The sequence below is a fragment of the Crotalus tigris genome, unplaced genomic scaffold (genome assembly GCF_016545835.1).
Source record: "Crotalus tigris isolate CLP2741 ecotype Arizona unplaced genomic scaffold, ASM1654583v1 scf7180000019802.547583, whole genome shotgun sequence".
In the NCBI taxonomy this organism is placed as follows: domain Eukaryota; kingdom Metazoa; phylum Chordata; class Lepidosauria; order Squamata; family Viperidae; genus Crotalus; species Crotalus tigris.
In genome coordinates, this window is record NW_024097717.1 from 460630 (window position 1) to 480020 (window position 19391).

At 33.9% G+C, this 19391-nt stretch overlaps 1 protein-coding gene across 1 annotated transcript in view; it reads left to right on the forward strand.

Moving 5' to 3' along the window:
* The window catches only part of KCNN2 (potassium calcium-activated channel subfamily N member 2), a 71678-nt gene extending 57297 nt beyond the window's left edge, over positions 1-14381 (forward strand). The window contains exons 5-8 of the mRNA XM_039364568.1: positions 1733-1843; positions 3094-3221; positions 8990-9059; positions 11658-14381. Coding sequence (XP_039220502.1) covers positions 1733-1843; positions 3094-3221; positions 8990-9059; positions 11658-11945 — 597 coding nt within the window. The 3' untranslated portion in view covers positions 11946-14381. The remainder of the gene's footprint in view (positions 1-1732; positions 1844-3093; positions 3222-8989; positions 9060-11657) is intronic.
* Positions 14382-19391: the final 5010 nt, after the last annotated feature.

Sequence of the window (19391 nt, forward strand, 5' to 3'; positions counted from 1 at the left end):
ATCCATTATGATTTTGAGCATAAACGTTAAACAAATTTCTCTAGCTGGATCAGAAACGGTGTAATCTGTATAATGCTCCAGTCTCTGGGCATGCATGTATGTCTTTTTTACAAATCCAATTGCAACTGTGGATGCAGCTTGTAGTATTCGTGATCGCATTTGTTTCCCTATATGTTATTGTTTTCCCTGTTCATAAGCTTGTGTTATGTATTGTAAACTGGCACTCTGACTCAACTAGCTAGACAATAAATATGTCCATTTGGTACTGTCCTGCTTTTTGTTTCTGCAAATATTGTATAGATTTGTTCAAAATATGAATGAATATAAATGCTAAATTTCTTCTGAAGGAGGCAGAAACTTATAAGTAGTTGAATCAGTCTATACTTTGCATAAATTTGGAAACTTCTAATGGCGATTATAAAAGGATAAGGGAGGCTTTAAAAGAATCTTTTCAAAGAAAATCTCATTCATACATTAGGAAACCGTAGTCAAAGTTTGAGTTAGGGTTAGTTTGTTATAAGCCAAAAGTATGCATATAGGAAGAAGAAGGCTTTCATTGTATATATCTGATTTATATTTGATCCACAGTTATTTAAAGTATGAAGCTTAGGCTTATCTAGGTTCTCTAATTTCTCTTTATGTGGGATGCTGAGAACATCTCTGAGAAGCAAAATTTCACATCCACACTTTGCTAGTTGACTATAGCTGGGAGTGAATTGGGGGAAGAATGAGAAGAGACTATAGCTACTTTTTAAAATTTCCTCTGACTTTCTCCATTGACAAAGTAATGGTAAAGGAGACTGAAAGAAATTTAGTATAAACATATGTTTACTGTTTAATCACATAAATATGAAATTATTTTAATGGAGGCAGATATGCCAAATATTCACTAAAATATAAATTCCAGCCCCCAAGTGATATATGCTATCCCTGTAAATAATCATAAATTGAATACCAGATTACCTTCCTAGATAGTACAAGGATAGATTGCACAGTATTTCACATTCATGGCTTAATTAGATTTAAATTAAGACTTTTATTAAAGTTGAAAGATAAAGTTTCAGTAAGTATTGCTTTTATTGCATTTGTTCCTAAAATGATTGCACCTTCTGTATGAAGACACAGTGATCACACATTATTGAATGGTTCAATTATATTCATTATCGGTGTAGTATAAATGCTAATGCTCTTTTGAACCTGAGAAGATTTTATCATCCATATCTATTTCATAAAATGGCTGTATAAGCATTTGTATGTTTTATCTCAAATGCCAAATCCATATGCAAGAATAAATTCTTCCAGAATTTTCATTCTCAAACTACATTTTTTCTATGGGCCCATTAAGTTCCAGTTTCTTTCTCTCTCAATAAAATATTTACAGTTTCCAAGATTTAATTTGGAAATCTAGGCTGAAGACAACTGAAGCATAGGAAGAAAGCAATATTTTCCATTCTTTGTTTCTCATTTCCTCTTGTTATGGCTACTCAACAGTTCTCTGCTGTACCATTCTCCACTGTGAAAAACTCTGTGAAGAGGACAAAAAAGGGCTAAGGAAAGGCAAAAGATATAACTACAAATCCTGACTATGACTTCTAGCATGGAAACCTAGTTAACATTATATAACTGAGCTAAATTGACTGCATTATCCAGGTTAATAACTGAACTGATCCCCTTCCGTTTTTTGGTCAATTCTGTTTTCCTTGATTGTGTTTTCTTTTATTGCTGTTCCCAGGGTGCTGGATGCACTGCACTAGTGGTAGCTGTGGTAGCAAGAAAACTAGAACTTACCAAAGCTGAAAAACATGTGCATAATTTCATGATGGATACCCAGCTAACTAAAAGAGTAAGTTATAAACAACCATTTTTGGATATTTTTTATAACAAAGTCTTGTTTAGTTCTGCTCTCTGAACAGGATACTTCTAAGAACTGAGTTTGGAAGGTTGACTATTCAGTTTCTAAGGATCAATGTTAAGTACAGGACCCAATGTGAGCAAAAACTTCTGCACAAAGAGAAAACATTCTTTTCTTATATTCTCCTATCTCTCCTTCCTTCTCCCTCCTCCTCATCACAGCTTTCTGGTGGAAATTGCCACTGAATGCATCTTACAGTTGAAAAGAATGTTAAAAAAGACCACACATTAGAAAATACCAGTCATGAAATTATAAATGATAGTGTACATAGAGAGCTGAAAGGGAAGGAAGACATTCTTAATCCTTTAATCCATTCTGATGATGTGAACCACTACAATCTGCTCTGTGTATTTGGTCCAGTTGGCAGATCTGAAGATGTTGTTATGGTTGGAAGTCTCAGGGCATAATCCAAAGATAAGCATAAGGGATGTGTGTGTCTGTGTGTGCCAGCCAAAAAATAATTTAAATTGCAGTACATGTATTGAATCTATTTATATGTAACAAGTACATAGTGTTATGTCTGAAATGTACTTTCTGTTTGCAGATAATATTAAATACGCTTTTAAGTGAAAATGTTTAGAAACAGCAGTTACTGTTTTACTCTTCTGCATTCCAACTTTTAATTACAATCAGTTCTCTAGAAATATATGTAAAGCATGTTCCAAACCTTTAACTTTATTTCATCTTCCCCCCCCCCATGGAGAGAAAACACTCCATGGCAACACAAAATAAAGGAGAAATTCCTCCATATGGAGAATATGGCAGGAGGCCAACATGTTCATCACACAGGGGAGTCTTCAGAGTATGGTAAAAAGGCCACAATGGTGCAATTGAAGCTCCACCCATATCTGGATGTGTGGCACAAATAAAATAGAAGCAAATCTTTGATTGCATATCATCATGGCCACCATCTTGACTTTTCTGATCCTTACATCTTTGCATGTATCAGACAACAAGGTGATGGCAACAGGTGTTTGTTCCTTGAAGAACCAACAACTGAAGGAAGGCAGAAAATAAGAATAGCTGTTATCTTTCTATGAACCATCCACAACATCCGTCCTCAGGCACATTTTCTCCTGTAAATGTTTATGATAGAAAATATGTTCCAGGAAAAACCTGGAAGGGATGTAATTTGAATTCAGACATCCTGATGTGAGTTTTATTTTGTTTTTGTAAAATAGGTGAAAAATGCAGCTGCCAATGTACTCAGGGAAACATGGTTAATTTATAAAAACACCAAGTTGGTAAAAAAGATAGACCATGCAAAAGTAAGGAAACATCAGCGCAAATTCTTACAAGCTATTCACCAGTAAGTACTCTTTGATTTGTCTGTTTTGCCCTGTGAGGCTGCTATGATAATCCCACAGGTTTGGTTTCCAGACTACTGCCTCAAATTCGACTTTCTGTTTATTCCATTTAATATGCCATAATGTTCCATATATGGTACTGCATCAGATACTAGGCAAGCAGGTTTATCTTTATGTAATGGAGTTTCTTTCGATCTTCCTCCTATTTCCACCCCCCTGATATGCTCCAAATCTGCTCCAGAGGATCCTGTCCTTTGAAAGAGATTTTGGGCAGGCCGGGTAGAATAGAAGAGAGAGTGGGGAGGGATGATATGTTGGCAGATTCTTTTTTCCAACAGAATGGCGTGAATAAATAGCACTCTTTATCTCAGAAAGAAAGTTATTTCTATCTGAATACGCATTTCTGCTGAAAGGAAGCAAAAGCAAAAAGAACCCTCTCCCAACTTCTGCAGGCGGATATGTATTCATATGAATGGCCAAATCTACATAAGAACTATGCCTACAGCTCTAAAACCAAAGCTATCAAAGGCATGGCATGAATATTTGTGGTGGTGGGAGATGAGAAAATGAATGGAAATAAAAATGTTGCATGCAACCATATCCATCCCCTTTACTTAGAACTTTTCAGTATGAATTATTTTCCTTGTTTAAAAGCAAATGCATATCATATATACGACTGTTTAGAGTATAAACTGTACTAGTATATCAGATGACAGATAAGAATATCTGGAGGATCATCTTATGATTTAATGGGAGGTGTAAAAATAGAATAAATAATGTTGGTATTAACCCTCAAGAGATTGTTAAATATATTCAAATCAAAATATTTTAATTACAGCCATTAAAGATTCTGGAAATATACCAATTGCATTGTATGAGTTAAAGCTGTGATCTTTGGAATGATAAACTTATTTAAAAAGCAATATTGCTAAAATAAGATGTATATTGGTTTTAAAAAAAAGAAACTTGTTGGTTCCACTTTAACATAGAAAATGTAAAAACAAACCATGATTTTGAGGTGGAAACTTTGAGAACTGTGGGATCCTTGCAAATAAAATAAAAACAATATATATTTCTGTCTTATGTCCATTTTTGAGAAATAGTCCTTTTGAGAAATAGTCCATCCTAATACCAAATCTTGGTGGGCAGAAAGTGTTGTGCTCTCATGTTTCTATATAACAGTTACATACAAAAAACCCCCTGTTTTAAATAATCTTCAGTTGTGTATAAATATCTGGACTCTGATAATACTAACTATGATTTGCTTAAACAAGACATTATACAACTGTGGTTTGAAACTGACTCATTTCAATAGATCAAACTAATATTATTAATAAGTTAGGCATTATTAAAAGTTGTTAAGCAAAAGCAAAAGTTTCCAGTCTCTTCATCATGGCTGTGAAGACCATGAAGCTCACTGTAATGTATAAAGCTAATTTACAATTTAGCATAAGTTTAAATAATTCCAACAAACAGTAAACATTTGTTTTCTTCTTTTTTCCTTTTACTGCATCTAGAGTAAAAAGGAAAGTGGGACATCTGTACATTGAATGTTTTGATTGTGGCTCTCACTATGGCAGGCATGAATTTAGTCACATATATTATACCAGAAGTGAAGGGGAGATAGATTTTGTAAATGTCTTTTTCTTCTTGTGCTATTGATTCGACCATATTAAATAGCTGTAATATTATTTCCATTTCAGCCTCAGTACAGTAGAAGAGGCTGAATTAAATCAATGGTTATTTAATATGTTCAAGCAAAATTCAATATCTACAAATACTTATTTGGTTTAGCAAACATGAGGTTCACCAATGCTGTATATAGATAAGGGCACAATAATACAAAATGAAATATGCTTTGAGAAATACGTTTACATAAAATTTTCATTCCTTTATTTTTCAGTTGAAAATTGTAATTTAGAAAATATTAGAATTTGTTGCATTTTCTTCAGGCACTTTGGAAGGCAAGAACTGGATATGAAAATTGCAAAATATAATATATATATCTGAGCTCAGATCCCATTTCATAGTAGTATTCTATAGTCATGCAAGCATGGAATTAAGTTGGACATATTTACAACTGGGTGTAATCTCTAGAGAAAACTAGCAGCTGATCAGTCTGTGTATCATTACATTTATAGCTAGTTGAATTCACAGCAATGTTTTGCCCCCTAAATAGAACAGGATGGCAATTAATTGCAACACATTTTTTCTTATTTCACTAGAATGTGATTTTTAAAATGTGTTTTCTAAACTTACCATGCTTCCTGCTAGGAATAGTCCATATTTCAAGAAAGATGTTTGAGCCTCCCTCCTGTAATAAACAATATTTTATCTAAATATTGCTGTCTAAGGGTGTCCTTCCTCTGCTATTGAGTAGGAAATAACTTGGAACCATTTTTATAATCTTCCTTTCTTACGCAGAGTTCTGCATCACTTGGCCTTTCAATGATGCCTGTGTGGCATCACTGAATCCTACCACATGTAGGAAATACCTTGCTTTTTCCTCTGGAAATATCCCCTGCCTTCTCATACTATTAGCGGCCCTCTCATTTGGTCTTTGATGCAATTGTTAAAAGAAATCTGTATAATTTGATGATGACATATCCCAAACAGACAACATTCTCAATCTGTCAGAAAATGAGGAGGAGAGGGTAGGAATCATTGTTCTGCATCTACTTTAGGAGAAATACACTTTAGCATCTCTTAGGCCCTTTGTCTTTCATTTGAAGAGATAAACTCCCCTGCCATACCCCTGGCTTTCAGATGGCAGTGACAAACTACAGAAAGTGACATAAAACCAACAGCAGGTGACCCGGGTTGTATACTCCACTGGGAATAGCTTTCAATTTCTTTCCATATGCACCTCTCCCAAAGTATTCCACCAGGTCTTCTATCTTTCTTTCCTACCAGGACAATTCTGGTCAAGAAGACAAAGACTGAATGGCTCTTTTGGTGATAGCAAATGAAGCACCCTTTTGTTAAGAAAAGGAGGGAAGATCAAACTTCCACCACAGATGTACAAAGCATATTGCTATTGTATGGTGATCCATTTTCCCATTGATAAAAGTCATGCTGGGAAGGGAAGTTAAGCTTTTATGTTACCCCTGTATTACTTTGTATATGTATAGCAAGGAATGTGAATTGATATCAATTAATTCAGCTGTGGTGAAATGCGGGACAATAGAGTGTGTAATGATATAACAGTGTTATCCTACATCTGAGTTGGGCACAGATTTCATTAGGCACAGGTCTCCTGGCACCATAGGGAATATGTGAGAAGTACAAGCTATACAGATCCCATTGCATTCACTTGAAGACCATCCCTTGTACTGATTTGTTTTAGAAAATGTTACAGTTTGTTTTCTTTGTTTTGTCTTTTATTTCAACAATGAAAATAGAGCTCGGAAGTAAGTTGTGTGAGCTGTTCCTTTAAAATTTGCAGAATTTACCTCTGTCTGCATGCAACAAATGGATACTTTATTTGTGAATTTCTATAGTCTGGTTGCTACTGTGGAACTGCAATCCAAAGTCATGAATTTTTTCTGTGATAAGTGAAGTTCAGAAGGGATGAATCAGAGTATCAATATTTCATAATTTACAGAGAAAGATCCGACTAGTTTCATTTTTAATCTGACTGTTGCAGCTAAGAAAATATTAGCGTAAAAAGGTTTTCCTCTCACAAGTTATGTAAGGCTAAGAACATCCATATTCTTAGTAACACACATTTTTTCATACTTGTCCCACATATCGTATGAGGAAGGAGTATCAATTCTAAATGAATAATTGGCCTTTATGTCTTCAAAAATAACTGGCAATCTAGTTTTAATAGACTTCTAAATGGTTGTACAGAAATATCGACATGCCTAAAGATATATTCAAGTTGTGTTTATTCAAACGGCACTCTTGCTTTATTTCCTTTTTTGGTTTATGTTTACAACCACACAGGACCTTGTTACATGTTTGCTCATGCAGTAGATTCTTCCTCTACCTGACATTATGAGGTTCAGCCTTTTCTCCTGACAGTAATGATGAGTTTGTGCAACTATAGCCATATTTTCATCCTCATTTCAAGCAAAGTGCATGCATAGCCCTGAGCAGGCTTTTTAGAGGGAATTAGAAAGATACTGAATTCTAGACATGTGAATCAGCCAAATTTCATTCTGAAGAAATAAAAGATGAACAAAAATTCCATAGGTATCTATGGGCAAGGGCTATAATACCACTTTTAAGGTAAATTGATTAAAATATGTTAGTAAAAGCATTCCAAATTATGTAAAGAAGGCAATTTCAGTGGAGTTGACGAAAATGACATTGAAAAAAAGAACAGAGTAAAATCTCTATCCATCCATTTCTTGTATTTCTTTAATGTGATATAGATTTTAATATAAATATAAAACCAAAGAGCACAGAACAGTGGCGAATGAGAACTATGTTATGGACTGAATAACTTCTCACGCAGTTATCAGAGTGGGTAATGTATTTAAACCGTGGATTGTAGATTTTTGCACAGATGCCTTTATTGCCAGTACAGCCTAGTGGTAATATTTGGCCACCTAGGAAATAATCCTTCAAGCAGTTCTTTGTGGCCATTGATTTCCAACCTAAAGACTGTCCTTACCTGCAGGATTTCCATATTGACTTTGATAGAGATAACAGTTCCTGTGCACAAAGAAACTACATATAAAAGTGCTTTCTCTGATCAAATTAAAGAATGCTTGCATATCAAAGCTCTGAATGTACTTTGGTGTGAATAGGAAAATTTGGGGGGGGGGAATTGCACTAAAAACAGTGTGCATGGAGGAGGGAACCACAAAATAGTTATTTCTGTCCTCCCCCATTTTGAATCCTGAGCACAAAGGAGCTGCCAGTCTTTGTCAATCTCAAGTCAGCCTCTTTGGGGCATAGACTTGGAGCACAAACTTTCCTATTACAATGCAGCATAATATACCCTGTTTTTCCTTTCTTACCATGCTCAGCTAATTAACATGAATGGAATGACTTAAGTATCAAGGGAAGGATATACCCAGGAGTCTCTTTTACAGTATACCCATCTGATCTGCCTAGTGTTCCAGTTTACTCTCTGACAGATAAACAGGCTTACAAAACCAATTAAAATTTTTACCCATGCAGATTTTTTTTATAAAGTCCTTAGCTGAGCCACAGCAACAAGGACAATAATAACATATTAACATAATATGTTATTAATAATATAATAATGACTAACATATTAACAAGGGCATCATTTAGCTGCTGGTCAGATAAAAGTTTTTAAATATTGAGAAGGAACTCACTTATCACTGTGTTTTCATCAGGTTCAAACACCTCCTAACCAAATCCATTTCAGACTGAAGAGGGCTTTTACCTGTATCTAGTCATGTAGGCATAAGGAAGAAGTATAATGTTACTTAAGGTAACAATGAGGAGATTACTCATTACTTCCTATGGCTACTTGCTAGGATACAGGAGCTTTAAGGAATGTTTTGGCTTTCTTTCATATACTATGGATAAATCCTTACTTCTCTCTCTGAAGTCAGCGTTAACCATGGCAATTAGTAGTTTCGGGGACATCACATTTTCTTGCTCTCTCTTTCTTTTTTGCGGTGTTAAGGAAGCATGCTCTTCATTGTACCCAGACACATAACCAGTTATGACTGTACACAAAGTATTCAAGACATTGTCCATGCAGTTATTTGTTTAGATGCATGCCATATACAGGTTTTATGATCTTTCAAATAAGAGATATTTGACTTTAATGTCTATCTTTTAGATTAAGAAGTGTTAAAATGGAACAGAGGAAACTGAACGATCAGGCAAACACTTTGGTGGACTTGGCAAAGGTTGGTACAACAATATAAATGAACAGTATGTTTTCTTACTTTTGTCTATCAACTTTAATTCATTTCTGAGCTTTGAGATTCAGTATAAATTGATTCAATATATAATTAGAAAACTTCAGAGACAGTGGGAGGTAGTGATTAAGGAATTGGACTGGCACTGGTAAGACCCTGGTGCTAGTTCACTGTCAGCTATGAAAATTTACTGCTTGACTTTGGACCAGTCACTCTCTCTCAGTCCAATATAGTTCATAAGGTTTTGGTGTGAAAAATTGAGAAGGGAGATAGTGTGTATGGAGCACCTCTGGACATCCAGAATGAGGCAGGATATAAACTTAATATATAAATAAGTGAATCTGGAATTAAACCTACATAGGCTCTGGGGCCTCATCGATTTTTGTGTGTATACCGGTATGTACCTTTGAGCCAGTCTTGACTTCTGGTGACTGCCTGGATACCCACGAAAAAGTCATAAGAATTCCTAAGAAAATCATGATGTGTTATCCAAGGTACCCAAAGCAGTTTCTGACTGAAAGTCTATTTGAAATTGCTGCATATAATTAGCATTCTCTGGATGTGTTTGAAGTTCTCATAGACAGTATTATCTTCGGAAATAGTATGTTTGAAGTAGATAGTTTTCTAGCTCTTTGTGTTTAACAGAAGGTTTCTTTAATAGTAGATTTATCATTACTTTTTTCTGACACAAAAAATGTAGCCATCCTCCAGAGAAGCCTTAATTATCTCCCTTAAGCATTGAGGCTGACTTTATTCTCAATTTAAGCAGCTGGGTGGATAGGGTTATAGCAGGAGGTAACCCTTATTTTTTCAAACACTCTGTCAGTATCCTTCAAATCCTCAAAATGAAAATAACTTAAAACTCTTATGACAAGGAGCTGCCAATTTACATCATAATCCTCTGCCCCAACACTGAAGTTTAGGTCAAGTTGAATTTGAATTTGAATTACTTTATATTGCAAACTGCAGATAACAAGCACCATACTTCTCTGGCACCCTCCTGAAGAAAGAGAGATCACACAGCAACTCTGGCCTATTCTGTACATTTTTCTCTGCCTTCACTAACATGGAATACTGCTATAGAAAAGGCTGTAGTCAGCACTTCAGTTTATTTTGAGGTGTCATCCTTATGTTTCATTCTGGTTCATTGCCCTCAACTCCCTATTAAAACAGCAACATAATTAGTATTAAGGCTAACATGCTGCTTGACTCAATAGAAGGCAGGATGTAAATCAAACCAAATTAACTGATATGGCTTTATAAAAGAGATGTGGATGTTTTGAAGCAATAGTACGTGCTCCTGGACATTCTGTATTCCTAAAAGGGAAGATAAATCTCCTGGCCCCTTAAGGAAGCCATTTAGATCCAACTAGTTCCTGGGATGACATGTTTTAACCAGCTCACTATTCTGTGAAGATTTATATCAGCAATCATCTCAAAGCTGACCAGACTATTAGCTGGCCATGGCAACTGAGTTATCCAGAGTCTCTCTCCTCTGTGATCACAAAATCCATCAAATTTAGAATGAAATCTGCTGTTAATGTTGGGACAGTGAGCATGTAAAGAGTGCATGGGGATGTGAACTCAATATGTACAAACTATAATGGTTGTGTAAGGTAAAGGGAGGCAGAAAACTGAGGAAAGGCCTGTCAGCTATTAGGACTCTCTGTTGTTGGGACTGTATGGTGGTAAAGGAGAAGGTTCAACTCTGATTAATCAAAAGGATTTTGCTTTGCTTTGTTTGTTTTAACCCAAAGGTTCCAAGTGACAGAAATGACCTTATCAGGCAGTTGCATTAGGTTGTTATTTTGACTTGTATATATGCTAGGGCTTCTTCAATTAATACCATACTTTTGCATTTATTTTTGCATTTATTGCATTGCCTTTTCTTAGACTAAATCCTTAAGTACCACATTGCCTACAAGGCTTACCTATCTGATTATTGTACTCAGCATCTCTTTTCAATCAAAGAGGAGCATAATTTCCTGTTTTGCTCCAGGTTAGAGGAATTATACAATATAACAGATGGTAGACTTAGTAAAAACCCCTAGTTGGCTCCTGGCTGGGAAAAAGAATGGGAATACCACATAGCCAAGAGACAAAGTGGGGAATGTGGGGCAGAGTTTAAGGAATCATTTTGTGTTATATAGAAAACAGGAAAAAATACTACTGCATAATGTGCACTGAGACCTTTGGAAAAATTAACATTTTCCTTCTGTTAATATTGGAGAAAAAATGAAACAATTGATCTATTAAAATCTATTTCACAGGCAGAGAATCTTTACAGCTTCTGGGATAAATAGATTTCTCCACACGCACAATTCACGTTTGTGTATCTTTATCCTTCTGAAGGATTTTTCGTGCTTGACATGTGGAAGTGCTCCACCAAAAATGAATAGCCTCAGTTCAGTGCAGTATGTAGCACTGCTAGCAAAAAAAAAAAAAACCTTTGTAAAATAGGTTGGTTCCATTTGTGAATCTATTTGTGTACATTCTCCTTGTCTATGAGTGAAACTTGAACTTTTGAAAATACTACTGAAAAATCTTGGTTTGCGTAATTTTTTCACTTTTTCTTTCTCCTTTTAGACTCAAAACATCATGTATGATATGATTTCTGACTTGAATGAACGAAGTGAAGACTTTGAGAAGAGGATTGTTACTCTGGAAACAAAACTGGAAACTTTAATTGGTAGCATCCAAGCTCTCCCTGGACTGATTAGCCAGACAATAAGCCAGCAGCAAAGGGAATTTCTCGAAGCTCAGATACAAAATTATGATAAGCATGTAACCTACAGTGCAGAACGATCAAGGTCCTTGTCTAGAAGACGAAGGTCTTCTTCTACAGCACCACCCACTTCATCAGAGAGTAGCTAGAAGAGAATAAGTTAACCACAAAATAAAGACTTTTTTGCCATCATATGGTCAATATTTTAGCTTTTATTGTAAAGCCTTATGGTTCTAATCAGTGTTATCTGGGTTCTGATGTCAGAATTCTGGAAACCTGAACACAAGTTTTAGGCCAAAATGAGTGAAAACTCTCTTTCTCTCTCTCTTTTCTTTTCAGATGCACAGTGAATGCACCTATTATTGCTATATAGATTGTTTCTCCTGTAATTTCACTAACTTTTTATTCATGCACTTCCAGCAAACTTTATTACTACTACAATATATAATATAATAAAAGGGTTACTTTCTGCACATAGTTGCTTGGTCACTTTGACTTTAACATTCCCATCTGTTGTTTTGTTTTTTTTTAGATGGAAATGTAGAAAATGCTTTAATTATGAGGAAGCTGAGCTCATTTTGTGTTTCTTTTCAAACAAGTTCTTATTTGACATTCTATGCAGGAAAAGATCATAGTAATGATGCATTAATTTAAATTTAAAATTAATTTAAAAGACTGGATGGTCTTTATTTAAAATTTTGCATTTATTTTTCATTACATGCCAGCTTAAGGAGAGAAAAAAGTGAACAAGTTGTTTTTGTTTTGAAAGTTCATTGATGAAAGCCACTGCACCCATATCTGCTCCAGCATGATGTATGTTCTTATACCTTATTTATACAAATAATTGTTTACTAAAAATTTAAAAAAGGGCTGGCTCCAGACCATTTTAAACATTTTTAAATATGTTTATATGTGGTGTGTGAGACTATCGTATATTTATTTTCTTGTTAAGAGAAATTTTCCATCAATGAAAAATGTTGTGGCATTTCAATCTATTTGTTCTCTCATTTGCTAGTTTGCTACCCATTACACTTTGTTTTGTTTGGATAAATAAGCTGGATCTCTTCTAGATATGCCTGATCTTGATGGAATGAAAAACATGACAATGTTGCTAAATTTGTTTAGACAATTCCATTGCTGTCAGCCTTTAATATATACCATATATGTGAATTTTAAACCAGTTCTGAAATTGGACATAGAGGCAAATTTGAAATGTCCTCTTTTTCTTTAGTGTGCTGTTATACAGTGGGGTGGGACAAAAACTATATTTCTGTATTGTTCTGAAATGAATTATAATACCTGCCGCTACAGTACACTTCTGGAAAGACCTAGTAGAACTGGAAAGCCTGTTACAACAAAGACATTCATCTAACTTTTGATCATTCATTTCCTTTTCCAGCAATCACTTTGATATGGCCAAGTAGGAATTTCTTGTTGAAGGCATGAAGGGAGGATATTGGGAGGGGAAAATCACCATACTCAATAACAACATTTTAAAAAGTCTAGATTGACTTATGATGCATCTATTTTGAGATGGTAAACAAATATTTCTTGTTTCTTTATACTTTTTGTAATAGATTTGCTTTCCTTCTTTTTCTCTTTCTGAGAAATAGTTGTCTTATCTATAACCTACACTTTTCACATAAGAATCCCATCCTTAGTCTATAGATACAATATTCTTTTCTTAGTTTTGCAGCTGCAATAGTGAAAAGTATGGACCTAGAATTAACCTTCTAAGTAACTGAAATAGTTGATAGTGTTTTCTCATTTCATTTGCTAATCGTGGGAACTCTTCACATTTTTTAACAAGATACATTTTACGTATGTTTGCATGAAGATACTCACGTGCTTAGACGTACCTTTGACCACAAACAAGTACAAATATTACATCAAAATGACCCCATTTCAAAAGTAGTTTATTAATCTGCAGGATGAATCAATTACTATTCAAGAATCACTAATCAAAAATCCTTTTTGAATATGAATCCCAAGGTTTATAATAAACTTTTGGTCTCATCCCAAACCCTGTCCAATTGGCTTTATTTATTACCTTAAGCATTTTTTTCCTGAATATTCATTTAGAGCAAAGTTCAGTTGAAATCAATGGAACACTGAATCATAAGACTTTATGCTACATAAGCTAGAAACGATGACGTTTATAGGTGGCAATAACATCTAAACCAAGAAAGAAAAAAACGGACCACAGCCTCCCAACTATAATACGTAATCCTTGCATAATGTAATGTTTCTGAAGAAAGTCCTTTAGTACATAAGGTTTAGTGGATGAATTTGACTTAGCTTTCAGAAATAATGAACATGTAAACCCAAATCTGATTGGACAGTCTTGGATCTATTCAGGGTATCTAAGGTGAAACCAGGAAATAATAAAACATCTTTCATGTTTCTTCTAAGGGTTTCTTATTTACTGACTTTTTGATAATACTTAATTTCTGCAGCCAAAAAACTGTTATTTTAATGAATTCAAAAATCATTTTAAAAATTTTATGTTATTCTCAGTTGGTTCTACCTAGAACATACATAGTATTTTTCTTTGTTCCTCCAAATAAATTTAACTGGTTCCCAAACAAATTTCTGTTACTAATTCCTTCATAACAATATGATATTTCTGTTTTCAGAACAGTTGGTCCAGTCACATTTTTTTAGTCTTCTCATTATGAAGTAAGTAAAATATCTCTCTGTGTTAATCTTGTTTTTCAACAGCTAAGTCTCAGACATCAAAATATTATCTTTTATTTTTTACTTTATGCTAAGCATGTCAAAAACTATAATCTACAAACCAGTAAATTTTCCAGATATCCTACCCAAAAATACTTTTCTTTTGTTTGAATAAGTTCTTTCATAAGAAAATGTGTATATTTTGGCTTTAAATTATTGTGTTTTCCCTCTTAGTGGTAACCTTTTGGTTATCACTACTCAGCAGATAAAAATGAAAATTATTTCATTGGTTTGCATGAAAATGTTGAGATTCAACATTTTTAATACGTAGACCATTTTAATAATCCTGTTTAATCTTAATATTTCCATTTGAGGTGCTATGATGTGATTATTTTATATTTTATGCTTATATTCATTTAAAATGTTTTGAAGTAAGCCTCATTCAGTAAAAAAAAAACCAAATGTAATCATTTTTTCAATTAATATTTTGATGCTAATTAGCATTTGGATTTATTCATAATTTTGTAATGGGCGTAAGAGATTCTTTGTTTCATTTACACAGTAGTATTTGCTTCTTTCCCTCCCCAAATGAATTAAATTCAGAGATATTTATGATGATGAACAGGGAATTAGGAGTCAATCGCATCTGGATTGTCCTAATTCCTTGTCCATCATCATAAACATCTCTGATGAAAAGGTTATTCAGACAGCATGGGAGCTTAAACCCAACACCTTTTCAGCTTTTGCAGCTCAGCCCTAATAGGATTTAAGTTCTGTTTGTATATTTTGCATTAATGTACAAATTTTAAGTTTATGTAAATCAACTTACAAGAATAATTTACAAACAAAATCATATTTTCATGATATCAAAACATCTTTTCAATCATGTAGCAATTCACAAATAGTAATGGATCTATTCACAAAACCAGTTCCAGTTATATTGGGCTAAGGGCTGCACTATAGTACTTTGCAGAGTATGTTGAAGGCAGCATGGCAAAGGTCAGTGGAGCCAAGGAACATTGGATTGAGAGATGTTAAGGGTAAAATGGATGTGTTATGCTTCTGCAAAGAATAAGGCACATTTGCCACTTGGTATAAGGCACTTCCCAAATGCAAGAAGGGCCATTATCTGGATTGTATAAAAGGAATGTTTTAGACCATTCATTGTTCTCCAAATGGCATGAAGAAGAAAAAACCTGACATGCTCTGACAAAGAAGAAACTTAAAAGCAATTAATGATGTCTGAGTTTAAGACATCAATTTTAAGACAGTTCTTTTTTCTTGCATGAAATAACAAAAATGATAGACAATAAAACCAGAACAATTGTCACATTACTTTTTAAAGGCCTAATTGTTTATCTTGTGACTAAACCATTGTTTGAATGTACTGTATCTTTCTTTTCCTTTCAGAAAATTTAGAAATATGTGTACAGATTTTGTCTGTGGGTTGCCTGCTAAGTCCTAGAAATTAGCTTGCGGATGCTATTTTGCAGTTATTTGGGATCCAATATCTGAGACGAGCTGAAAATTGGTTCATCAGTATCTCAACTGAAAAAGATAAAAGTGTGTGTGTATGTGTGTGTGTGTGTGTGTGTGACAAAATCCCAAGAGATATCAGAATGACTGAAGCAGAACTATTGGAGAATTTCTTATTATAAGCTGTTTTTCTATTTTCATTAAATCAGTAGGAATGCCTTTAAATGACAAACCCCAGAAGCGGGTGATACATTGATTTTATTCTGATTCAAAAGCTTCTTTTAGGTTACTGTTTCTACTCTACCAGGGTGAAAAAGTGTTAAGATATACCACATTGTGGTTTTACACATTACCAGTTTAGATGAGCTTTTAACAGAAAATAATGTAAAAGTAAATATAAAAATATACTAGAGCTGAAAAGTAAGATCCAGTGGCAGGAGGATAAACAAAGAACTGAGGAATCCATGATTGTTCTACATCACACTTCCTTTTTAAGACTGAAACAAAGAAAAAAAAGTTGTGGTGAGCTATTTCAGTCTATCCAGTTGTAACTAAGAAATTGACTAATCCTTGACTAAGAAATTAAAAACTGGGTTGCGGTCATCTCATAAATATCATGTTTCTAATAGAAATTCTATATATGCAAGTGGAATAAACCAAGAAACACCTTAGAATAAGCACCAAGACTGAGTAGATTTGTCTAACTCGTTCTCTAGATTTGCTTGACCTCAACTCCAATGATCATTAGGAGTGCATTTTTTAAGGAATATTGACGTGAAGTCAAACATTCTTCAGGACACCAAATTGGGAAGGGTATTCGATCATAAATTCCAGGGATTAACATCAACGTAGCTTATAAATAAGGAAGTTGTTCTAGTCCCCTTGGAGAAGTGGGAGAGGGTAGCTACTCAGGTGCTAATTTAGATAGAAAACATTTTATTTTAGAGAGTCAAGGACTCAAGTTCATAGCATGGATTTTGATTGTATCTTGACTCCTGTAAACAGTTTTTCAGATTTTTATATTGTTTCTGCTCTTGTGGTAGTGATTGTTTTTAACTATATAAAGAAATGAAGTGGAACAAAGTCTATGTATGCAGAGATGATGAACAATACCTTTCTCAAAATCATTTTGACATTCCATTAAAATTCTGATTTGTGGTATTAATCACAATATTTATTCACAGAACAGTGAGCTGCACAATGTCTGTTTTGCAAGACATGGTCTGTAATCTTTGAATTGTTTAATTTTTAATGTAAGACTGCTAAACAATGGTTCTGAAACATTTCGGTCTCACGACCCCCTTATATTCTTAACAATAATGAAGGAACCCAATTTAATTTTTATTTTTCAATATTTACTCTATTAGAAATTAAAACAGAAATTTTAAAATATTTATTTGATTTTATGGATCTCCTGAAATGGTCTTGGTGACATTTTGAGAACTATTGTGCTAGAATAAGTTCTGACATTATCCTTAATTGCATCTTTGCATTAAATATATAATTCTTCTTTAAAAATGGAAATAGTTAGCTGCTCGGAGAAGGGCTAATGAGAGTTTCAATCCCAGTAGAAATAACAGCTACAAAGGAGTCATTTTTGTTAAAATTGCAACTGAGGTAAAATAATTAAATCCCACCTGCTGTATTTTCAGCAATTAGCATTCCTATTGGCAGTTATTTTTAAAATGTACAAAGACCTGATGTTATATGTAATTTGACCCTTCATCTATATTAAATTAAAGAGCAATCATGCTAAGGGGTCAATTATATAAAATAAAAATATTCATTCATGCATCCTGAGAACTAAAACTGGTACATGATCCTTGAAAAAGATGAAGTTATTTGAAAGCCTTCAAAGGACATGCTATGTTGCCCTTAATTTCTAGTATCTGTAGAACATTTACATCTGAAGAATTTCTATTTCCTTTTCTTAACCCTTGCATTATACAAAAGAAGATGGGGAAGCAACTTGTCTTCTTTTTAAAAGGGGAAACTCTTTGTATATGATTTAGATCTTTAGAATTTTTACTAAAAGGCCAACTGGTTGGGGAAAAGCTGCATTTCCAACACTTTGATCTTTATTTAGTGTTCTTGTAGTAAATAGCAGACATTGGTTTATAATGAAAAAAGAATGGAAAGGATGTCTAACAAATATTATTTGGGATATTTAACTATTTCAATTATCACTTAAATTAATCCTATTATGCAATTAATATGCTAACACCAGCTCTATTGTTTTTACAGATCACAAAATTGACTCAAGAAATTCTCAAGACAGGCTATATTAATAAAAGTGAGTAAACTGCTTTAGATATTGCTGCCTCCTTTCTAAAAGGCATTTAGAAGGTTAGGTTTTGTAAGGTCAAATTAGGGAAAACTCATTAGGACCATTTCAATATCTCATAAAACTATATTCTAAGTTTTCTTTGGCAGATATCATGAAAATTAGGAATCAAAGAAGTTATTTTATGCCTAGTCAGATTTAATCTATCTAGTTCAAAATGTCTGCTTTGATTAGCAGATTATGGATAGCCAGAGTATTCAGGAAGATACACATAATCTATTACTTAATCTTTTTAAGCAGAAAGACCTGTATACAAATGTTTTCCATGTCAGGAATGCATCCATCACTAAATGGTGATTCTTCTCATATGATAAAGAAGTACAAATTGTTTGTAGTATACTGTATTTCTGAAAGGCTGAGAAGAGGGAAATTTCTTTTCCCTCTCTCCTCAAATATTAGGATACCAAAATCTAGTATCTAAAGCAATGTTGAGAGCTGTATACTTTAAATAAGAAACAATTGCAGGAAATAAGTGGATTGGGAACAATTGGTGTTTCTATATTTCAATTTCTAATTCATGAATCTTTCCCAGAGTTCAGTCTTTTGCATGTCACAGTTTGGAACAATACTGTATTCATATATGGAAATTGAATCGAATTGAATTGAATCTAACAGAGGAAGGCAGATTAAGCAAGAAAATTAACTTTGTCTAACCCAATCCAAATATTCTCTTTTGAAGAACTTTTTTAAGTACTACTGAGACATTCCTCATTGAACATTCACCTGTAACCTCAAATTAATTCCAGCTGCTCAAGTTATGAGGACAAAGTATCTCATACAGATAAGCAAATGGGACTTTATAAGAGCCAGGGATCCCAGTTACCTAATCATCAATAATTTTCTACCTATTGTTCATGAAATACTGTAATATATCCAGAAAACTACAATATGTATCAGATATGTATGATCATTATATTTTCTTCTTTTACAGTACTTGGAATATACTCTGATTTTATTGGTTAAACAATTTGTGTTAACAATTAATAGAGTGCCTTCTACATATGCTGAGTGACACAGGTGTAGTTTGGGACTATGAGAACTCAAAAATGCCATGTCAATTGAACATAAAATGCTACATACCAACTGCTTCTAATAGCTC